This window comes from Pithys albifrons, chromosome 7, assembly GCF_047495875.1.
Source record: "Pithys albifrons albifrons isolate INPA30051 chromosome 7, PitAlb_v1, whole genome shotgun sequence".
NCBI lineage: Eukaryota > Metazoa > Chordata > Aves > Passeriformes > Thamnophilidae > Pithys > Pithys albifrons.
Genome location: NC_092464.1, coordinates 22296233 through 22321209, shown reverse-complemented (window position 1 = coordinate 22321209; position 24977 = coordinate 22296233). Strand labels below are relative to the sequence as shown.

The window sequence follows — 24977 nt, the reverse complement described above, 5'->3', positions numbered from 1 at the left end:
ACTTCTGTGGATAGAGTTATATACAAATATTTCAGAATGTCTTCTCATAAACAGATAATACTTATACTTACTAATCCTTTATATTTTGCTTGACGGACAATGCTAAACTACCCTGTCTAAAGTAATTCTCCATCTGATAAGACTACTTGTATTCCAAAACATTAAAAAATATTGTTTTACCAAAAGTTTGACATTACAGGCATGCATGACTAAAAGGAGCAAAAATAATTTCTTCTAGGTAATTATCAAATTAAGTATGTTTTGTGTGAGTAAAGTGATAGACCTACAGGAAAATTAATATAAATCTATTTGTCTTCTACGACAAGTATTTTCATTTAACTTTTCACAAATTTTAGTTCTGTAGAAGTGTTGAAATTGTGTAGTTTGATACATATAATGAAATAATGCAAGTACAATTCAATTATTTTAAATGTTTTAAATATTTCTTATTATTTTCATTGAAGTAATGCCTACAGATAATGATAAAACCAATACATTTCACAATGTCCATTAATAATGTCCAAGTGGACCAGTAACAAATCATCCATTTCAAACAGTTTAAAATCAGAACATACAATCAAAAATCAAAAGGATGCTTAATGGAGAAGATTTCTGCTGACCAGAGCTATTTCCAAACCATTTCTAAACTGAGTCTGAAACTCATCTTGCTGTTCTGCAGTTACGCAAATGAGAAATTATATTCACTCTAGGAAAATCCTGTTTTCTTTCACACCAGGTGGATCATATTTTCCTGAATTAGAATTAGAAGATTGGAAAAGAAGCAAAAGAGTAAAACAATCCTTTGGTGTTACTTGGTTTCTTTCTAACTGTATTCAAGAATGGATTCATCCTTAAGTGTAAGAGTTACTTGTAGCATTCAGCAACATCTCTAATAAGGTAAGGAGGAATTCATCTGAGTTTTAAGGGTCATAGTAAGCCAAAAACAGATACAGGGAAATTTTTCTGATGGAAGAATAAAGTATTCGGACATGTTTTCCTCGATGACAGTAAAATAAGCATGTGTTTAAGGATTAATACTATTCCTTTTAGGAAAAGGGAGGTACAGTTCAAAGTGCATACACTTTACTCCTCAAAATAGGCGAGGCAATTGGAGTAGGAAAGAAAAAATGAGAGAAAGCTATTTGTTATCTCTGTCTTACATAAGAAGAGCAAAGTCCAAGCATGCTGTGTGTTCTGAACCATATTAATTCTGGTCATGTTTGAATAGTTTTCCAGAGGATTGAACACAGACCAAGAACAACCTTCACGGTATGTTGCTAGTTTGGGATTTTTAGAAATAGTTTATAAATTCACTGATAACTAAAATTAGGAAAAATCCAATTAACTGCATATTCTTTTACATAACCATTTACTTTCTTTTTTATTTTGCATATCTTTGCTAAATTGTAGAAAATATTATGCTTGTGTCATTCAAATTAAATTGAATAAACTACCTACTGTATCCATACCAAATGGATACAATTCAAAAGGTAGATGTAAGGAAAATCCAAACTTCTGGACTTTTTTCAACATGCTTATACTTGTGCATTATGAGGATTCACTTGCAATGTATGATATTAATAACTTCAGTGGTTTTAATAAGTATCTATAGTTTTCTTTCAAACAAATGATTGTTGAAGGTACTGTCCTTTGCTTAAGGTTGTGTATTTCTCAGTCAAATATTATTTTACAGGGAACTATTTTCAATAAATTTAAAATGCATTCTGAAGATGAAAAGAATTACACTGCAGATGGAAATAGTTATGAGTTCACCAGCCAGGGTCATGGATCTAAAGAAAAACAGTAAGTATAATTAAACATTGTAAACGTTCTATATTGAAGCTTATAAGATTACACTACCTTATTTTATATTTTATATAATTTCATTTATTTATTTTATTTTGCTTTATTTTGTCAGAAAAGCCTAATAACAGAAAGCTTTGTATCAAATTGAGAGTAGCATTGATTGACATGTTCATTTGATGCAGAAGGACCTTTTATCTTTCCCTTGTAAGGACTAAGTGGAACTAAAGTTTATTGAAAAATAATTCTGAAATATGACAGAAATTATGTTGGAATGGACATCTTGGATACATTTATATCATCTGCTAAAATTATCTTAATATCTTTCGTGTGGCAGGGAGCCAATATTTTACATACCTCAAACATTTTATGTATTCCCCACTCACTATGTGCAAAAATTTTATTTTTTCCTATTTTAAAGTAATATAGTGCTTCAGTTCACAACTTCCTGACCAGATAGTAGACCCATTGAAACAAATAAACTGGGGAGAATTTACCTTAAATTTACAGCAATCAGGATCTGATAGTGTGTATGCATCTGGAGATTTGAATACAAACATCTCAAGAATACTCAATAAATCATATTCATTTTACAAACAATTGCTTTCTGTAAAATTATTTTGTAGGTGTATTTTAATTGAACTGCTGTAATATGTTACAATAGTATTTCTGTAAAATGGAATCCATTTTTAAATTAACAAAAATTATCACACCTTTTCTTAGCAAGAAAAAGAAGAAGAAAGGGGAAAAACCTAAGGTGGTCAGCCCATTTACTCTGGTAAGATTTATTCTTTCTGTATGTCTATGTATATATATGTATGTATGTGTGTATATATCTATATCTATCTATCTATATATATATATGCAGGCATATTTCAAAGTGTAAACAAAAATGCTTGCAATTATGTTAGTGTACTGCATCTACAATACTTTCTTTGCCAAATACTTTGAAACTTCGGAATATTTGCTATAGGAGAATTTACAATTTCAGTACAATTTTATGATATTTATGGTACATTAGGAACAGTTTTTCTGAATGCATAATAATGAATTTAAAGGGAAAAAATTATTGCCTTAATTATCACAATGCCATCAGTATTTCTTATAATTTGAACTTTAAATGGTGAACTTAAAAATGCCAAATACCTTGTTTTCCTGTGGTCTTTCTTACCCAACTTCAGACATGAATACATTAAAATACTACACCTCTCTAGTTTTGAGAGTTTATAGTATAAAAGTGCTTATATTGAAAGGATTTATTCCTGTACATTTGAATTGTTTCATAAACTGAACTTCTAATCAGATAAAGTTGTAGTTTTGTGACAGCAGGTGTATAAATCATGGCTTTTTCTTTATTTTCTGACTTTGTAGACATACATTGCTAACATTCTAGTACAACAGTTAGGATTAATTTCTCTTCTCACTCACAGTTTCGATATTCAACTTGGACAGATAAATTATTAATGATACTAGGCAGTCTTCTGGCAGTAGCCCATGGAAGTTCTCTCCCTATCGCTATGATAATTTTTGGTGATATGACTGATAGCTTTGTTGCTTCTGGAGACTTAAATTTGACAGGTAAGAATCTATCTGCTGTGATGAGAACACTGGCTCAGATTTTAAAAAGAGATGGGGAGATTCAGGCATCTTGACAGGAGATATTGCTGTCAGAAACCCCAATGCTATACTATGATGCGAATCAGTAAGTCATGTTTGTTGTAATAGAGACACTGTGTTGGGGTGGGGGTGGGGGGGTATCCTACTTCTTGCTTTCTGCTTTAGTAGATTTTATTTTTGATTTTTTTCAAATTGTCTGATACAGTGCACATTCAACAAATCATGTTTAATTGTGGTTATGATGAATAGAAAATGGCTGGTTTTCCATCTCTTCAACATGAGTTCCTGTTGATCTCCTTGCATCAAATCTGACAATTACAGTTTTTGAGATGAATCAGATCAGTAGGTAGATCCATGAGAGATTGACTGCCAAAAATAAAAGTACTAATGTTCTTTTGGATCAGTTTGTTGACTAACCTTATTTGCTGAATCAGAACTAAGAAATCAAAGACAAAGGAGGGCAGGCATACACTGCTGGATAGAAGAAGAAGGAGTGATACTATCCCTTTGGTATCAACACATAGAATAGGTTGTCCTCTGAACTCAGAGCATCAGTAAAAGCCTCTGGTGTGTGGATCAGGTCTTTTTTTCAATCCTCCCAGTCAAACGAAAGGAGTTTGAAAGGGCCAATCAAATTGGTTAATCAAAAATGATTACAGGACTGGTGGCACAGCCAGTGGTTCAGCTGCTTCAGAGCATGGGACTGGTATTGAGAGAGCCGATCTCCTAGGGGCTGATAGAATCCATCTGTCAGAGGGAGGGCTTTAAATTAAAGGGGAGAGGAACCTCAATCCATCCCACTCCTACCAGTGTGATTCTAATGCCTGTAAAAGACGCCCAGAGCCTGGAGAGGAGGCCTATTTATGACGTGACTGTTGGAATGAAAGGATACAGGATACATGAGGAGAGGGTGTTACTGTCTGTGTAAAAGACCAGCATGGAGCTCCACCTGGAGACGGATCCTTTCCAATCCATCCCATTGTGTGATTCTCTGTATGCTCAGGAAGACTTTATAATCTCAAGTTACACTGATATAGTTTTATAATCCGTGCAGTTATGACTAATCCTGTATTAGTAAAGTTCAATAATTTTTGTTAAACTTTTCTCCTTTCATTCAAATCAAATTGATTCCAAAGGAGATGCAGCAACTCTAAATATGCTGAGAAGCATGTAGGGAAACTAATCTGTTAAAACTTGCTCTGTTAAAAGTATTTTCTCTTCCTTTCTAAGGAACGAATTCTTCTGTAATGAATGTCACTTCAGATATTCTTGGCATGCTGGAAGAAGATATGACAAGGTAATTAAAAATTAAGATTCCCTTTTTTTTTAGTGTAGGCACACATTTCTAGTCTAGCTGTTCTTTTCCCAAGGATGTTTTGCGCACTTTAAACAACACAGAAGCAATGATTGATTGAATAATGTATGTACCTAAAGATTGGCACCTGAGATTATTTGAGGCACTGGGAAGATTCTTGAACATCCCCAGCCATTCCCAACAATTTCCCTGCAGTCTCTTGCTCTCACCCATCCTGCTCCAATTTCAGAGGTGCTCTGTGTTCCAATTACATCTGCATTGCCTTCCTTCTTCTTTCTCTTCCTCTGAATCAATAAAGAGTAATTCTTATGCTAAAAAAGTATATTGGTTATCATCTGTCAATTCCTTGAGCTATGGTGATTCACTTGCAAAAACCAGAATTTAAATTGTCAGATAGTACCTACTTTGCTGCCAAAGCATCAAGTTCAACTAAGTCATTCTCTGCAAATACATGAAAGGAGGTTGTAGTGAGTTGAGGGTCTATCCCTTCTCCCAACCAAAAAGCAATAGGATGAAGGAAAATAGCCTCAAGCTGTGCCAGGGAAGGTTGGATGTTAGGAAAAATGTCTTGGTGGAAGGATTGTCAAGTATTGGAAGAGGCTGTCCACAGAGGTGGATGAGTCATCATCCCTGGAGGTATTTAAAGGATTTGTGGATGTGACACTGAGGGACATGGTTTAGTGGTGGACTTGGCAGTGCTGAGTTAACAGTTGGATTCAAAGATCTTAAAGGTCTCTTCCAACCTAAAAAATTCTATGATTCTGTGAAATTATCTGCTGAAAATACAGATTTAGATTATATGCAACCTTAAATCTAGTGTTCTAGAGCTGGCAATAGCAAGAGACAATAGTCAGTAGATGCTTATGATGAGCTGCTAGTAGATGTGATTTGTTAAACCATTTTATTAACCACTGTCCATGCACTTGGTTTATGCAGAATGTCTTAAGTTCATGCGTGATTTCTTGTACCATTTCAGGGTCTTTTCTTCAGACTGTACTCTGTTCCTCATTAGGTATTGAAAAGTATCTGATGTGGTCTTCAAGGCAATTGCCTTTCCTTAAGAGAAGGAAGAGATATGGCATTTGCTGTAGTAGCTCTTGCTGGTTTATTTCAAAGTGTGTTATCATTTCTGGTAACAATGTAATGTAAAGTTATAGATCATTTATATTCAGTAGGTAATTTTGTAGTTAAAAAAATCTATTTGTAGAAAAAGAAAAAGAAAGAAGAAAAAACAAAAGCTCTTTACCCTAAAAGACTGTTATATAAAAGTGAAAAACTTGTATGTAATGAGAATGAACTGACAGGGAATTGGCATTTATGCTTTCTAGGAGAGTATAGAAAAACAGAGTTGCCCACTATTTAATTCCTGAGTGATCTCTCCCTGTCCTTATCTCAGTCCATGAGCCTTTAGTTACATTTTTCTCTTCCCTGTTAGGCTGAGGAAGAGGAGTGGTAGAGCATCTTGGGGTGGGCACCTGGTTTCCAGCTAGACTCAAACCAGCACAAACATCATACATGCCCCCTTGTCTTCTAGATACTAGCTCTGATAGTACAAGTATGAATTAAAAGCAGCATGAGTTTCTCTTTAAAAACAAATTCTTTAATGAGGATGTCATTACATATTAGCAGCACAGGAATACGTTTTCTTTTCCAAAGTTTCTAGATAGAGCCTTTAGTTAGCAATTTCACTGGTTTGAAGAAGCAGCTGTTTGTACCCACTCGTTTCTCTAAGAGAGCCTGCCAGCAGGTCAAATAATAATAAAACTGTTTACAGGGGCAAAGTTCTCACACAAGTGTGTTCAAATACTGAACTATACACGTGGACTTGGTTATATTTGTTTCCCAAACAACAATTCACTTAAACCTCAACTCTTAAAAGAGAAAGAACTATTGTTTTACAATGAAATTAGCATTTACTCTCTGATTAGCTTCAGCAGTGAATTTACAGAATATATTTCATCAGCATGGAGTTTGGCAAAGATACAAATCCCTTTTGATACAATTTGTCATGAAGCAAAGTCCAAGCATAATTCAATTCTTTGAAGTGATAGAGCATCATAAAGTAATTGTCTAAAGTAATTGCTGCTGAATTTAGAGGCAGTGTTCTTGGGTTTAGTTTGGGAGGGGTTTTTTGAAGTTTATGGAGTTTGAATGGAGCTGAATGTGGTCGAAATCACTATTCAACTAACCAGCATTCTGTTAGGCATTAACCTGCTTTCATTAAACAGTCTTGATTAAATGCATTTCATAATGAGTATAGTTCCAAAGTCCCTAACTAAACTGTATGGTATGATAGCCAAAGGAGAGACTGGATTAAAATTTGAAAAGTTTAATCTGTAAAGCCATTCTCTCCTTTTTTGAACAGAGCATTGGCACACAGATTCCTGCAATTTGCTCCTGCCAAGTTTCATGTTACAGTTCTACAGAATCAGTATATGTAACTTAGTACATATGAGCGAAACTCATAAGAGTTTCTACAGAATCAGTGTGTGTAACTTAGTAGATATAAGCAAAACTCTTGAGAGTTTCTGCAGAATCAGTATGTGTAACTTAGTACACATGAGAGAAACTCTTAAGAGTTTTAAAGTTTTTTGGTCATTATTTACTTTTATATAGATGTAGTATTCTTATAATTACAGGAAATATACACAATGAATATTTAACCCTTGATTTTAGACATTTTACAAATAGAAACGGTTCAGTTATATTTTTCTGGTCTATTTCTGGTTTAATTTCACCTATAACTGATGTCAGTTCTGCATCAAATTAAAACTGATTTGATTATTTTTGAACAGTTTAAATCTGTGACTCAAATTTAACTCAAATTTGCAAAATATAGTGGCTCACACACTCATGGTTTGGATTTGATACCTTGCTCATAGCACAGGGATGAATTAATTTAAAATATCAGCGATGAATAAAATAGAGAAGAAAGAATTGTTGACCCAATGGCATTTGCTTGCAATAGATGTGTGCATAGTAATGCTGTCTTCTCAAACCAGGTAATGTTTCCAGCATCCATGCATATTTATATTTATATAGGCAGGCACATTGTATTATGGAAATGCATGTGTAATATAGATATATATGATTAGGTTTGTCCATGCGTGTTAAAAATAGTAGGGAGCTTTTGGAATTGGCACACATAAGTGCAAATGGTATTGTGTCTGAAACATAGTTCTATACTTCTAAAATAATCTTATGAGAAAATATGTACTAAACTGACCAAAAAAAAAAAAAAAGAGGTAGTTCCTGTCTAACAATGTATTTGTTTTGGTTATTGCATGTTTGAAAAACTGACATTAAATACTATTTATAGAAAACTTGTCAAGTTTTACAGAGGTCTGAGACTGAAGAAGTAAGCATCACAATAAAATAAAACTGGTGAAGTAATTAAAACTAATTTCAGAAATTCCTGCCCTTTTTGCCTTTTTTTTTTCTTTCAGATATGCATACTACTATTGTGGAATAGCAGTTGGTGTTCTTATTGCTGCTTATTCTCAAACTGCATTCTGGACCCTAACAGCAGGTCGGCAGATTAAAAAAATCAGAGAAAAATTTTTTCATGCAATTATGAGACAGGAAATTGGATGGTTTGATGTAAATGATGTGGGAGAACTTAACACTCGTCTTCTGGAGTAAGTACACTGTACCTTTCCCAATGTCATTTTATCTTATTTAGGTCGTGGGAGTTTCAAATATTTATTTTTGTGTTTATTGTGAAATTAAGTTTTCAAGTGTTCTCAGGGGGAGTCTCAGAGATTGAATTTCTAATACTTCTGATACTGGACTGCCACAAGCATGTCAGAAAAGCATTTTGTTAAGTTCCCTTGAACTCAGGATGAGTAAAGCCCAGCCTATGCAATTATTCTTTTGAAGAGAGAACATAATTCATCTCTGTGCACGTTGAGGACTGAATAAGGTGCCAACTGACCACAGCAGTGTGAATAGCTTTAGCTGCATGACAAGATTTTCCTTTCTCTTGGCCTATGTTTTATTTCCAAATAGATCTCAAGTGCCAAAGAGATGAAAAATTTTGAATGAAGTGAGAGTAGTTTTGCACTGTAGAGAGAATTTCAACGTTTTCAGACAAAACCGAACTTATAGCATTACAGTTTCACAAGAAAGAGGAAATTTTCCTTGACCATACTATACAGTGCTTTACCTTGAGGAAAACTGTTATTTGGAAGTAATTGAAAAGACTGTCCTCGACACAGATGCCCATATAACAAAACTGAAGACATTTCTTTTGCTTTCTACATTTTAATTCCTTCCTGGATCTAATTTGTTTTTCAGTGATGTCTCCAAGATAAATGAAGGAATAGGTGACAAGGTTGGCCTTCTAATTCAACAACTAACAGCATTTATAGCGGGATTTGTTGTTGGTCTCATAAGAGGATGGAAATTAACCCTTGTAATACTAGCAGTTAGTCCTGTCCTGGGATTTTCAGCAGCCATCTGGGCCAAGGTAGGTTAACATACATTCCTGTCAGGTTTTATATTATTGAGAGATAACAAAATAAATCTACATATCTGAAATTCTTAGTGTTAGGATGTGCTGCTTAGACCAATTATGGGTTGAGATAACACTTAAGTACATAAGGTCCTAGATGAACTCTGTATCACTACTCTCTTGAAAGGTGTGCCTGGCCATGGCAGAGCAGTTGGAACAGGATGATCTTTAAGGTCCCTTCCAAACCAAATCATTCTTTGATTGGATGATTCTATGTAGCTTGAATATTAGGATTTCCATAGATTTGACAGAGTTTTTGATTTAAAGCTCTTTCTGACAATATAGCACATTCTCATACAGAGAAGGGAGCAAGACATGCACGTAGAATCCACACGTGTAACTGTTTAACTACAACCACATAAGTACTTCTTATGTTGAAAGGAATAATTGCACCTCCTGTAAACTAAGGGAATAAATGAGAAACAACTTTGGTCTCAGACACAGAGTTTCTTTTTGGAGGTGTTAACAACTTCAGTAAGAAATTTTGGTCAGACGTAGATGAGAGAAGGACCAAATTACTGTCGTATTTGAGTGACTTATATTTGTAGTTTGAAAGTTCTCCAGATTTTTATAGTATTTTATTTTGCTTACATTTTAAAGGTCTTTCTCTGTCTTGAGTGAGAATATTGCAGAAAAGGTAGGATTAGAGGAGCATGTGTCATGTGTGTCTCCCAGCTGAGCCTTCCCAGACTGTGGCCAGCTAATGTAAGCTATAGGGCCCTCTGGCCAAGGAAGCCAGAGAGGAGAATGAGCTCAGGAGATATGTCTGGGGAGAACCACTCCAGCTCTCTATGAGTAGTCATCTAATCTCCTGCACTGGGTGAAAACAGAGTGGAAAATCCAGCCCTTAGTTGTTTACGAAGTGTAACTTCTAATTATTTGATTGAATTCACAGTACACTTAAGGAGTTGGATATTGGACATTCTGCACTCATATATAATATAATCAAAAGGCTTTATATTGAAAAAAAGTAACTATGATAAAAGCAATTATGAAGTGCTTGAGCTCAGTCTTTTTCCTATGTAAAAATATTTGATCTCGTATTAGGTTCTCTCTGCTTTCACTGACAAAGAACAAGCTGCATATGCAAAAGCAGGTGCTGTTGCAGAGGAAGTTCTGGCAGCAATTCGTACTGTCATAGCTTTTGGAGGACAGGAGAAAGAAATTGAAAGGTAAGAGCAATATTTGCTTTCATCAGTGGATTTTCAAGTACTTGCTTCAGATGGTTTGAAGTTTTCTTGTATCTTTGTTGTTGAAAGTCCTGTGTTTTCTGCATTCTTAGGTAATGGAAGGTTGCCTGTTAGAGGCTATTACAAGGTTCACATGTTGAAAGACAATTAGTTATTTTTCTAGAAAAAGACAAACTAAGTTGATATATTGTTTCTGCTGTAGAAGGTGTACAAATTACTTCAAACACCACACAGCCAGAGTTTTAGATGAAAAAAAAGTGCTCTGTCACAAGAAGAGATAATGATATCTTTGGTAATCTGATTACTCAGTAGCTCTGAAGGTGCTAACAAACTAAGTCTCTATTTCCACTATGCTGTAAAACATAATTCTTGTGATATATTTTAACCTTTTATCTTGAGTAGTTCACTATCAAAGTTCACTGACTTTCAGGTTTTTGAAGGAGCTTGAATGCCAGTCCCTGACTTGCAATGCCCTTTTATTTCTGTGTACCGAGTTGACTGATGTTGGCCTTTTTACGAGTTACCTTAAAAACTCTTTGCCAGGGTTACCTTTGTACAGTCTTAGGGTTAGATATTTTATATATTCTGATGCGTTTGTAAGCATTCTTTTCCTAATTCATCCACCGTAGTTTTGGTGCTGTGTGCCGTGGTACAAGTGTAAGTCTATTTTGAACTTCTCTCTTTCTTCCAGATACCATAAAAATTTAGAAGATGCTAAAAGGATTGGAATAAGAAAGGCTATTACAGCTAATATTTCTATGGGTGCTGCTTTCTTACTCATATATGCATCATATGCACTGGCCTTCTGGTATGGAACTACTTTGGTCTTAACTGATGATTACACTATTGGCAAAGTTCTTACAGTAAGTATTAATGAGTAAATTCTCAATAATAGTGAGAAATACTAAGAAAATTCTTTAAAGTGTATGATGGCAACTTATTTGACTTTAATGAGAATTATGTGGCAATATTGGCAAAGCAGCACCCCTTCTTCTTAACCAAAAGCTTATCACCACAAAAGTCTACATGTTGCTTCTATAGGATCTCAAAATCTATATGAATAAAAAACCCCACATATATTATCTGCAACTGTTCCTACATATCTTCTGACTTTCATAAGATTAGACTGATACAGAAACAGTTCATTCAAAAGCCAAAGTCCAATAAGCTTGCTAGTTTGCCTTGAGATTTATGGGGCTGAATGTGTTTTCAGGATCCAGAAACAAATACATTTTTTTAGCTGTTGTGTGGTCAAAACAGATAATTTTCTTGATACTATTGCACCATGAGAACTTGGAATCACTTCTCAGTATTTTTAAAAATTGAGGAGGGTAAAAATATACTTGTGACTAGGAAATATGTAAAAACCATGTAACTCAAAAGTCATAAATTCTTTTTTTGATGCAGCAGCCATTCTAATTTTGTATGAGATATCAAATAAATATGGAAAGAAGAATAACTTTGTTAACCGTAATAAAAGGCAGATAGGTGACCGTATGCATATATTTATTTTTTTTTTATACTACCAGTTTGGGGGTTTTTATGAATCACTGAAGTTTGTGAAAAATACATGCTTTTGTCTCTTTTGAACCATTGATATAGGTTGGCATATAGAACCTTTCAGTGAGGTTCATGACCTTGTCTGTAATTATCCTGTTCAAAGCATTGGCAGTTTCTGTTGTCTATGTCGTAGTTCACTGAATGGTGGTTTTATAACATGGATGGGAGGGTGTGCCCTTATCATGTGTCAAATCCTTGAATAACCCCTGCTCAAGACAATGGGTGTGATGGACTTTCCTCTGATGTACTATTGCTGTTATGATCTCTGTTTGAGCAGTGTTGTTTAATTGCCTTTTTTTTTGATACTAGGTGAAAGCAATAAACTATGCTACTCTGAGAAAATAGGAAGCAGAGGGATGCTTTATTACTTTGTGATGGAGAAGCTGGATTTACATGCTTCTATGTCACTGCACTTTGAAGGCAGAGTGATAGTGCTGTGTACATCTGTCTTTGTTTCACTGGAAAATATGTAATGCACTTTCTGGTCCTTGGAATCTCTTTGGCCAAAGAATGAATTAGTACAATAAAATCCCAAGACATCAAGTGAAAGTCCATATTTTTGGCATGGATTTTACAAGTCTCTATCATCTTTTCAGTTCTTCTCAATATGTTTGCAATTAACATTGTGCATGAGCTCAGTTTTCAGCTGACTCTTAAATAAACCATTTCTTAATTTTATTCTCTCTTTAAGAGAGACCTTTTCAGTTTTCTGTAATTCTAGATTCCTTAAACTTCTGTAAACAGACATGGAACCTCTTGACCCGAAGATACCTAATTAAATATGTAGTTCTCTGGTTAATGAGAATTAATATATGTCACTGTAAACATTTCTTTCAGGTCTTTTTCTCTGTATTAATTGGAGCTTTCAGTATTGGACAGACTGCTCCAAGCATAGAAGCATTTGCTAGTGCAAGAGGAGCTGCCTATGTGATTTTTAATATAATAGACAATGTGAGTATCTTTGCCCTCGTTATCATTTCAAAACTTCTTTTGAAGAGAAGAGACCCTTCTTTTAAAGACAGGCTCTATTTATGGATATGAAATTAGTAAGAGTAACTAACTGTAAAATAAGCAGAAATTTATAGACAAAATCAGATATAATGTATAATTATTAGTCAGCTCCTCTCTGTCTTTTAGAGTTATCAGTCCTTGCTTCAAAGGTAAAAGTATTGGACCTCTGAATCACTTGGTGTTGAAGGGTATCCTCTAATGTTTTATCATGAAGGACATGTCTGTGGGGCTGTAATAACATGTGATTACAGACGATGTAGGTGTATGAGCAGAGATTTCAAGGTATCAATGGCACCAATGGTTGTGTGAGTGCCAGCAAATCAAAAAACCACAACTTGGTTAACTGGATACGTACCTCAATTGCCAGGAGATTCTAAAATCAGGGAAGCTGTAATTTTGCTAACTAATGAAGCTCTATGAAGTGCAATTGCATGTTTTGGATTATTGTTAAGGTGTACTTATAGAAATAAACCCACAGATAATTAAGAAATCTGCAATGATCAGCAGATCAGTTGTTTCTCACTTGAATTGTTTCAGCAGAAAGGGCAAAGTTATAAGTGAACAGTGTATGAACAGCTCATTAGAGATAATCTACTCAGGTTAATCATCAGGCAGTGAAGTGAATCTCAAATTACGGCTAGCTGTGGGTACAGTCTTAAGGTCATTGTACTAAATTCACACAAAACCTTAAAAGAAATAGTACAAAAGTATACTTGCATGAGCATATCAGTGTAGCAATAAGGGAGCCAAACATAATGCAATTTATTTCTTTCAGAAATCTCACCTAAATGACTTAAAAACAGATTTAATATCTCTGCAGAATAATTGTGCACTCTAGGACTTCTTAATGAAAAAAATGTGGGGTTTTTGGGTTTTGTTTCTTTTATTCTATTTTACTTTGCACAGGAACCTCAAATTGACAGTTATTCAGAGACAGGTTACAAACCAGACCACATTAAAGGAAACTTGGAATTCAAAAATGTTTGCTTCAATTATCCATCCAGACCAGACGTTGAGGTACTGTAAATGAAACTCTCTATATAGTACAGTTAAACACATGGATCATTTGTTGGGGAAAAAATAATTTAAAAATTACATAAATTAAAATTTTGTTGAAAATATAACAATTCCAAGTTGATTCTCTATCGCATATAAAACTACCTTTCCCTCACAGTGATTTTAGCTAGACTTATTTACACCTTGGTAAAACATGCTAAGTTTTCTGAATAGTTTTCTATCTAAAGCTCTAGTAAGTGTGACTATGTAAAAAAGCATAAATGTGTATTCCTAACCCAAGTGATGTAAGTACTTGCATTGCAGCTCTGTTATGAGTGTGTCTAGAGCAGATCCAAGGCAGATCCAACAGGGACTTGCTATACATGGAACAGAGACCAGAATCTGTGTTTGTCTAGACAGAGAACCAGTTTGCTTTTTAAAACACTGTTGTAAATCCAGTCTTAATACAGGTGAGATTAAATCATTTGAATGCTTTCTGAAAATGTTTTCATGGACAGTGTCTTTGCACTATGTAGCTATTTCCTTCCTTACCTTGGAGGAAAATCATCCACCTTGATAAAACGATCTTTCTTACTTTTGATAGGCAGAAAGAAAAGACACAGAGCTTTTAACCATGTCTTTTACATAGCTTCCCTGTAGTTTGCATGGGTTTTAAAGAAAAAAGCTGAGGCAACATAATAGAGAAATATTGCTTCATATTTCTTCTACATTATATTTTATTTGTGGGTAGTAATATTATTATTTCGTCATATAAACTGGTTCATGAGGCAGGTAATTGTGAGTGTGTTGTACCGATTGTGATCTAAACATAAGGAAAATTTCAACCCACATGTTTATAGATTTTATTTTGTACCAGATTCTGCTACAAATATGAAGGTCGTTTTATGGTAGTCTTTATATTTTCATCAAATTTACACTGATATTTCTACATACTGTTATGTTTTTGATCACCATTCATATATGCACAGATACTGAAGGGCTTGAATCTCAAGATTAACTCTGGACAGACAGTGGCTCTGGTTGGCAGCAGTGGATGTGGGAAAAGTACAACAGTTCAGCTCATCCAGAGATTTTATGATCCCAAGGAAGGCACGGTAAGTTTCCTCAAGGGAGATGACTGCTCTGTATGGCACACAGGTTGAAATCCTAGTTCTGGCCTTACTGACCTTGTTCCAACGAGACAGTATAGTCTCCCCTAAAAAGGCACGTGACAGCATGGAAAGAGGGGTTCCTTGATCAAAACACTCCATAAACAATTTTTGTCTTCTCCCTTTCGCTTAGGTTACCATTGATGGGCAGGATATTAAGACCCTAAATGTAAGACACCTGCGGGAGATTATTGGTGTGGTGAATCAGGAGCCTGTGCTCTTTGCTACCACTATTGCAGAAAATATTCGTTATGGCCGTGAGGACGTCACCATGGAAGAGATTGAAAAAGCTACCAAGGAAGCAAATGCTTATGACTTTATCGTGAAGCTACCCAATGTAAGCAGATCAGCTGTCCTGCTGAAATCATTTCTTCTAAACCCTCTTGTGCTAAATAGTTCCTTAGAAGGAATACTTGTTAAAAAAGGAAGCTATCCTTGGAGCTGTGAATATGCAAAGCAATGCAGAGCTTCCTCATAACTTTTGAGAATAATGTTAACTTTATTTCTCCAGGTCATGATTTGTCAGGCATTTGAAGAACTATTAGAATTCCAGGAACACAAATTATTAGTCAGGTTTGTCCAAGTAGGTATTTATTCTTCTAGAGGACGAAAAAGATTCTACTAGGGTTACTGGCACTGATGGTGCTGTCTTTTACACTTCCTTTCTCTGGTGGGAGGACCATGCCACTGAGTGTTTTCAATACATGTGGTTGTCTTGTAGAAGTTTGAAACTGTGGTTGGAGAAAGAGGAGCACAACTGAGTGGAGGCCAGAAGCAAAGAATAGCAATTGCCCGAGCTCTGGTTCGCAATCCTAAAATTCTTTTGCTTGATGAGGCAACATCAGCTTTGGATACGGAGAGCGAATCAGTTGTGCAGGCAGCACTAGACAAGGTCAGTAGTGTTTTAAAATGAAACAGGTAAGCAGGAGCCTAATATTTGCTTTCACCCCTCCCTGTTTTTTGTTGAAAATAGAGACATGTAAAACAAAAAAAAAGGTAAACTTTGATTTGGCAAATTTGTACAAAGAATTTTTGAGATCCTGTAAGTATTACAGACAGGTATCTGATTTCAAGTGAGAAGATAGAATCATATTTTCTGCTATTGTCTGTCTTACTGACATGCATTTTGTTATCAGTCACCTGTTTAGTTAACTTGTGTTGAAGCCTGACAGACAAAATGAACATTTACCAGCATGTCATAATTGCTTGTAGCAGTGACTTGGCAGGAAATACTCATGGAAACACTGGCTTCAGTTAGCATGAATACTTCTAGGTGCCTCTTCTTTACTTAATGTAGAACTGTCTCAATAAGGGACAGTTGATCCCTGGTGCAACTCAGGAACTTCAAAGATTATCTAGTCTCCACCATGGGGTAGGGACACCTTCCACTAGACTGGGTTGCTCAGAGCACCATCCAACTTGGCCTTGAACACTTCCAAGGGGAGGGTATCTGCTACTCTTGACAACCTGTTTCAGTGTTTCCCCACCCTTATTGTAAATGATCTTTTTCCTTATGTCTAATCTAAATCTACTGTCCTTCAGTTTAAAACCATTGGCCCTGTTAAAAATCTCTTATCCAGTGGTCATAAGCCCCCTTTTATGGATCAAAAGGCTGCAAAAAGGTCTCCCTGGAACCTTCTTTCCTCCAGACTGAACACCAATTCTCTCAGCCTGTCTGTGTAGGAGAGGCCTTTTAGCCCTCTGATGTTTGTGGTCATCCTCAGAACTTGCAGTACTCCAGGTGGGAAGGAGAGTAGAGAGGAAGAATCTCCTTTCTCAATCTGCTGGCCAAGTTTCTTTCAGTGCCACCAAGGTTACAGTTGGCTTTCTGGACTGCAAACATGTATTGTCAACTCATGTCCAGTTTTTCATCCACCAGTATTCCCAAGCCTTTCTGTGCAGAGCTGCTATCAATCCATTCATCCCTTATTCTGTAGTGATATTGAGGATTGCCTTGACCCAGGTGCAGGACCTTTCACCTGGCCTTATTGAACTTCATGAGGTTCACATGGGTCCACTCCTTAAGCCTCTCAGAGACCTGAATGCCATCCCTTCCCTCAAGTGAATGAAGTGCACCTCTTAGCCTGATGTCATCTGTAAACTTGCTGAATGTGCACTCAATCCCATTTATGTATGTCACTGATGAAGATTTTAAATAGTATGGGTCCCAGAATGCACTCCTGAGGGGCATCACTGAAGATGAACTCCATCTGTTTTCCAACAGAATTTTGCTGCTTGGGATCATTAGTGTGATTAGTTAAGCTGAAATTTACTTGGTCACTTTAATACAGGCTTGTAATTAAAATGGCAAGCTATGACATTTGAAACATTAAGTGTAATACCTTTATAAATATCCAAAGGTAGGTAACCTGTTGAAATATATTTCACATGAAATAGTGGGGAGTTTTATTTTCGCTGTAGCTATTGCAGTTAGCAATGACTTAGAGCTTAAAACACTGAAATTTTAAAAATGTGAATGTGGAGTATTTTCTAATGCTTCTGAGTATAAACTATTTTCCATGAATTTTAAGGTTTAAATTGAGAACTATGGGTTTAAATAAAAAATTTCTAGCATTTTTTAAATTTTAAGGTTTGTAACATTCTAGAATTTTAAATACTAAAAATTTTATTTAGATATTTGTGATCACAATTGTAGAATGTATGTGTGCCACTGTGAAAGATTGTGTCTAATATTCATTTTCAGTATAAGGATTGTATTTCTGTTTTAAAGTACTCATTGAAATATGTTTTTAATTTTTTTAGAGAGTTATATTTTTCTGTAAACAATTTTAATGTTTCCTTTAGGTTTTATTCAACTCTAATAAGAAGATCAACACTTTTTGAATTTACTTTGAAATGCACATACTAAATATTGTTATTTCTAGGCAAGGGAAGGACGCACCACGGTTGTAGTGGCTCATCGACTGTCAACAGTCCGAAATGCAGATCACATAGCTGTGTTCGAAGGTGGAGTTGTTGCAGAGCAAGGGAGTCATGTTAAGCTGCTTGAGAGAAAGGGAATCTACTACAAACTCGTTAACATGCAGGTACTTTTCTCGCTAGCCCATGCCTCATTTCCTGTGGGTTTTCCTCACCCATAGTCATTGTATGCTGTCAGCAGTATGAGAAATCCTGCACCACACTTTGTTAGTAGCATAAAAAAAAAGTGTTTTGAAAGGAGAACAGTAATTTGAGAGAGAAGACCATTAATTTTGATACAAGATCTATTTAAACCCAGCATGGTCCATTTTTAATCCTCCAGGTATTTAAATTTAAAATATTATTTTGTTTTTCTTTTATACACATATTGTAGAGCGGATGACTACAGTAGTTTGCAGTTTCATTTCTTGTTCTTAGCCTATGACAAAAGGTAAAAATACAGTAGCTGATACTGGAGGAATAAAGAATGCCTATTTTAGGCTGTTTATTGTAATCCTTCATACTGAATTTCTTTCCAAATTAAAAAAATGTTGAGGTATAGAAGAAAAAGAAAAATAATCCAGCTATACCAAGTACAAAAGTATGTTTTGAAGTTCTTTAGACAGAAAAAAAGATTGCAAATTATAATAAGTATCAGAAATGTATTAATTATTAAATGAAGACCAAAATACTTAGGTACTTAAATCCCAGTGTCCCATACTACAATTAGGTAATAGCAGGGCTTCATTGTAACCTTTGTTTTACTGCATAACTCCTATGTCCACCAAGGAAACTGAAACTGCCATCTCAGTATATCAGACTAAAAAGAGTAAACCAGACAAATTAAAATAGAAGTATCAGAATGCATTTGGTTATCTTTGATTCAAAGTATCTTTATATCCCAGCAAATATGATTATGGGGAAAATAAGTAAATATAAAATGGAAAGAAAATTTAAAAACAAAAAAAAAAGAAAACAAGCAAAAAATGGAAAGCAAGAAAGAGTTATTTAGTAGTGCAAAAAGAAGGAAGAAATAAAAATTTTCTGGAAAGAAATAAATCGAAGTTGAAAGCAGCTTTGAAATCAGTTACTATTAAATATCTCAGTGGTGGGTGAACATTTATTTATTCTCTCAAAGAGACTGGCAGAACTACCACCAAAAGTAGGGCTCCTTTCCAGACTGCTGAAATGTTTCAGTCAAAATCTCTTTTTGATCTGTTTCATTCTGAACCTCCTTATTCCATTTGAAATCAAGAATTACTAAGAGTGTTCTGCGGTAAAGAGGGTTAATTTTTTATCTCTTGAATAAGAAGTACGTACCCTGAGAACTCATTCTAAAAGAACCCAAGATGAGTGCAAATGGCTTACCTTCAACTTAAAAATATGTTAGTAGTTAATTCTTAAAAATTGAGCAGCCACTTTCACTCCTCTGCCCTCCACTTAGTACACTTATTTCCTTGAGAGGTGTGATACTCATATAAATAAAGCTCTGAAGATAGAGATCTACTAAAATACAATACAGATTTTCATATCTCCCTTGGAGCACTGTATATTTTCCCCCCCATATCTTTTTCAACTGAAAAAAAGTTACTTTTACTTGGATTACCTCATCATTTTGGAATTTCAAAATGATACATGCATAATTAATCTTAGCATCATGTTCTTCCCACTTTTAGGCAATAGAAGCTGAAGTTCCCTCATCAGAAAAAGACAAGAATGCACTTAGTGTCAAAAATAGTGACTCTGAACCAGAATTTGAAGAATCCTTAACAAAAAGTTTGAGACGACGATCAACTCGGAGAAGCATGAAAAAGACAGGAGAGCAAAATGATGATCCTGATGAGAAAAAAGGTTCACCTGTAAGTATCTTTGCAGGGATGTCAGTGAACTTGATTCCTTTTAAGGGTGTACATTAAATTCAAATCTCCTGCTCAAGAAAGGCACAAGAAGAAGAAGGCATTTGATAGGGGTGAAAAACATGAGGATTTTAAAATTCTAAGTAGCCTTGAACTGATAATGTTCATAGCTTGTTTTGTTATTCCCAACATGAATGATAATACAAGTAAAATGAGACTTCGAAAATCTATAACAAGGATGATGAGTTTATTATTGAAAATCAATTAGGTTTAAAAGACATATGCTTACATCTATTTGCATAACATACTGACATAGTCTACACAGGTTAAACATTCTTTTTTTTTTTTGATCAGAAACAGAACATTTAGCCCAACATAAAACTCTTACAACAAAACTTTCAAAAAAACCCCCAAAAACAAACCCATGATTGCCTTCATATTTACAGCAATTACTTTGCTGTTATAAATGCTTAATGAACAATTACTTCAATTAATCTAGTCATGGATGGCACATGGCAATATGCCCAGAATGAACAGTTTGGTCACCCTTCACTAATATGAAGAGTATTCACCAATGAAAATTATATGGATAAACCAATACACAATGACAAGAGCTGTAGATGTAGTGTAACAGCTTTCTCCCTTGTACTAGAATAATGAAAAGGACAATCAAGTTTGTACTGTTCTGTATATTTATTCATGTTATTAAAAAGTATACATTTTTAATTCCTCTGAGTAGATTCTGGGAGTAGGAAATTGATCATTAATATCTCTTTTTCTCCATATTTCTCCAAATAAATTCATGTTTGTCCTAAGAGAATTCCCCCTTTTTTAGGAGGAAGAACTACCTCCAGCTTCATTTATGAAAATTATGAAGTTGAACAAAACTGAATGGCCATATTTTGTAGCTGGAATTTTCTGTGCAGTTATCAATGGAGCTTTACAACCTGGATTTTCAATCATATTTTCTGAAATTATCGGGGTAAGTGGGAATAAAATATGCAAAAAAATATAAATTCAAAAAATTGATTTCTATGAAATTACATTTAAAATAATCAGTACAGAATGAAGCTGAGGAGTGGATGAAGCACTATTGCAAAAATCTGAAACATTATATGAAATTTACAAAATCCTAAAATTCTTGCTACAACCTGAAATTTGTTTGTTGCACCTATAATTGTGGTCCTGTGGTGTAATGGTGAGCACTCCGGACTCTGGATCACAAGGTCATGAGTTCGAGTCTCAGTGGAGACCGTACCGGGCAGTTAAATGCCTCCCTGCCATCCGATCCCGTCAGATCTCGGATGCTCAGCAGGGTCAGCCCCGGTTAGTACTGAGTGCTGTAGACAGTCCTGAGGATTTCACTGTTACTGTCCAAGCTTGCTCGGCCGTGGCAAATGGACCTTAGGACTTAAACGGTGGGGCCAGTTCTTCGTTCGCAAAGTTTGGCCATACATACATACATACATCCATATGTAACATATACCCAAATGTGATATGAATGCAAATGACTACCAAACATAGATATTTGCAAAACAGGAGTATTTTTGATTGTTAATTGATTTTAAAAATTATGTTTGAAATATTATTTTTTTAGGTTTTTTCAGAAACTGACAAGGCCGTTTTAAGAGAAAAGAGCAACTTGTATTCACTGCTGTTTTTAGTACTTGGGATCATTTCCTTTTTTACTTTCTTTATTCAGGTATGTTATTACTTTATTATAATTGTTCGTCATGTTTTAGAAAGCAGATCTGAAATATACTAAAAATTTTCATCTTCATAATACGTCTCCAAATCAAACGAGAACATTTATTTATGGTTTTAGATGTGTCTTGTGCTGACACTTTTTTGACCTAGAGCTTTTTGAGCGTGAGACCATCCAGTCTATTCAGACCTCTTAGCTTCTGAACTTCCCCCTTAATCACCAGTCAAACACATCTCAGCATGAAACTGAATTTTCTCACTCTTTTCCATTGCCACCCAACAGCAAACACCTCCATCCTTTACACCCCACCACTCCCTTCTCGACCTCAAACCTTCATATTTGAATCTTTCAATGATTGAAAATGTACCAACCACTTGCCTTAGTTCTCCAATTTTTTATTTCCTTAACCCTTTCCCCATTCAAGCCTTATCTTATGGGAGTCCCCCAAAGATTCCCAGGCCCAGTTTATCAGGTAACACTCATTATGCTAAAATTCAGCTCCTCCTGCTGAAATACTGGTGGTTGTAACTGCTGCAACAGTGCTACATTAAAAAATAAAATTTAAAAAAAAAGGAATCATACAGATGCAAAGTTTGATATTTAAATACTTTCATATGTAGTCTGGTTTATAATTTCGGAATATGCTTGCATAGTTTTGTCCATTAAATGAGCCTACACAGTGAAATAATAACGTGCACTTGGAACAGCAGCATAAACAGTCTCGCAAAAACAGTCTGGCAAAAACCTTCTGATTTATTTATGAAATTGTCTTGTTGCACATACATGCAAGAAGGCTTTGAGTACAGAAGACTGAGTTGTATATGGCTATGATAGATTTGCTCAGTTTATAAATGTTCAGATAATGTTTTAAATATGAGTGATGCATTTAAGTTCAATGAACCCAGATTGCCTTACAAAGTCTTCAGCCTAAAATGAATGGCCCAAATGCTACTTGTTTAAATCTGAGTTAGGTCAACTCATACAAGTGAAGTCCAAGGGCTGCTTAGTAATCTTTTCCTTGAAGCATGCTGGTGAAGCAGTGCTGGGAAATATTGCCATGCTCCCTGTATTTTTTTCAAAAATAATGTTTGAATGTCTGTGCTGTGAACCTACTACAATTTATGCATATAAACCTGGTTTTGCATTTGCTTTGTGTAAACAGGACTGCAATATTTTGTACTTTGACAATGTAGAAACAACATATCTAAAATATTTATTGAATAAACACAAAGAATGTAATAGCATGCTAAGCATTATATCTTTTCTCAGGGTTTTACATTTGGCAAAGCTGGAGAAATTCTTACAATGAGGCTTCGATTCATGGCATTTAAAGCAATGCTTAGACAGGTAAATATTAGAAACATTTTGATTTCCAGGGTTTTAAGAAAACATAATTGTATTGGTATAAAGTAACTGTATAATACATCTAGCATATTATGACTTGTCTACAGAGATTATTGTCTGGTTAGTTACATGTGGTTAAGCAAAGTATCCTTAGAGGGAGAATCTTAAATCAATGCAGGAGCTTTGTATGTATTCCTTGCAAGGACTAAGATTTACAGGCAACTACTACAGCTTGACAAGTTGATGTGCTCCAGCAGTATCCAATTACCTGTTCATTTACCTGCTTTGCTGTCTGGTGCCCTGTCTGCCCTAAAGAAGTGCAACACAGCTAACATTGTAACTCTTATTTCAAATGTGTGATTTAAATCGTAATATGTACAGACGTTTTCATTTAGAAATTGGAAGTCTTTGTCCAAGAGATCTCAAATCTATACTTGTTGTTTGTGAATACAATGAGATTGCATATTGGAATCTAAAGTCACATTCAGAGAAAGAAAATATAAATATTTCATAATGTTTTAAAGTTATTAATGTAGTTATCTAAAACTGTTGTAATTTTGCATGATTTCAGGATCAGTATTTTAGACTTTGAAATACATAATATAATACTTTACAGGGGTTTATTCTTGCACATAGAGTTACATGTAGACACAGAATTTGATTCATGTGAACATAACTGTTTGCAACATGACAGAAAAGTGTTGTAGTCTGCAAAACTATGACTTATAGATTCACCATACTGAAAATCTGACAAAAAAGCAATCTTACAATTGCATCTCAAAGTCACAAATGCCTGTGATACTTTACCTGGACTTACACATGAGATTTTAAATCAGATATTTGGTGACATGATGAATAAATTATAAACTGTGTACCTCACCTCAACAACTAACTTGGATCAGATAGACCAGTTTGGGTTTTTGTTTGGTTAGGCTTTGTTGGGTTTTATTTTTTGTCTCATAACTTTGCAGTCATGGAGTGTGACTGAAGAGTCATCTCCTCCAAGGAGATGCAATTTGAGCAGGAGTGAAGAGGGTAAATTTTACTTTTGGGAATCTCCCAAGCTGATCTCCTTACTCTCCTTCCTTCACAGCAGTGACAGTGAATATATCAGATCATCCACAAGATTACACTTTTTTTCCAAAAATATTCCTTGGTGCAATGAAGGAATTATAAATATGCAGAACTGAGGCACTGCCACATACACAGTTACCTGACACTGAACTCAGTTATGTTAGATAGACCTCAGATTTACTTTGCAGTTTATATAAAATGTTCAAACACTTGCCTTAAGAATGATGTTTCTTATTGTAGGATATGGGCTGGTTTGATAATACTAAAAATAGCACTGGAGCACTAACTACCAGGCTTGCTAATGATGCCTCACAAGTGAAAGGAGTAAGTAAAATTTTGGTTTGGAATGTTTCATATTTTGTTTAGTATTTAGCAAAGTTGCAGCTTGGATTTGACAGGTTGTTATTAGTCTTGACTTTGACAACTAAAATTTACTATAAAACAATAGCTGGTAGAAAATGCACAGAAGTGTTTTATAACAGTTATGGTAATATATGTTTGCCAAATAATTTCCAAGTAAACCTTTTCTAAATTTTACTATTGTGCTGTATTGTGTGCTTCATTATTAAACAAATTTAAATGGAATCTCTTATCTAAGAAATCTTCTTGAAGAAGTTTTATTCACCTAAAGACATACATCTAAATTTGTTCAGCTTACGACCTCCTGCTATGTTTCGATCACACAGATTCCTTATTACAAAAAAAAAAAAGAAAGAAAGAAAAATAAAAATTGCAAGCAATAGACTTTTTTTTCTCTGATACTTTTTGGAGTTTCTTTAAAAGTGAATTGTGGACTTTCAGGGTTCTGTAAGCTAAAGTAAACTGAATGTAATTATCTGTGTATGCTTAAGTAAATATTTCCTGCTCCACAAAGTTATGTCCTTTTTTTTTTATCTGAACTGAGG

General features: G+C 34.9%; 1 protein-coding gene across 4 annotated transcripts in view; it reads left to right on the top strand.

Annotated features, from left to right (window-relative positions):
- ABCB1 (ATP binding cassette subfamily B member 1) overlaps positions 1-24977 on the top strand; it is a 51361-nt gene that overhangs the window by 12655 nt on the left and 13729 nt on the right. For 3 of the 4 annotated variants that reach the window (XM_071560534.1, XM_071560536.1, XM_071560537.1), the window contains exons 4-24: positions 737-897; positions 1229-1269; positions 1694-1803; positions 2527-2581; positions 3234-3381; positions 4651-4717; positions 8182-8373; positions 9032-9203; positions 10296-10420; positions 11130-11301; positions 12836-12949; positions 13916-14026; positions 14995-15120; positions 15308-15511; positions 15896-16066; positions 18060-18221; positions 19770-19952; positions 20785-20931; positions 21547-21651; positions 22924-23001; positions 24313-24396. In XM_071560534.1, the coding sequence (XP_071416635.1) occupies positions 1718-1803; positions 2527-2581; positions 3234-3381; positions 4651-4717; positions 8182-8373; positions 9032-9203; positions 10296-10420; positions 11130-11301; positions 12836-12949; positions 13916-14026; positions 14995-15120; positions 15308-15511; positions 15896-16066; positions 18060-18221; positions 19770-19952; positions 20785-20931; positions 21547-21651; positions 22924-23001; positions 24313-24396 (2502 nt within the window). In that variant the 5' untranslated portion in view covers positions 737-897; positions 1229-1269; positions 1694-1717. The remainder of the gene's footprint in view (positions 1-736; positions 898-1228; positions 1270-1693; positions 1804-2526; positions 2582-3233; positions 3382-4650; positions 4718-8181; positions 8374-9031; positions 9204-10295; positions 10421-11129; positions 11302-12835; positions 12950-13915; positions 14027-14994; positions 15121-15307; positions 15512-15895; positions 16067-18059; positions 18222-19769; positions 19953-20784; positions 20932-21546; positions 21652-22923; positions 23002-24312; positions 24397-24977) is intronic. The other variant, XM_071560535.1, reaches the window with a different exon arrangement.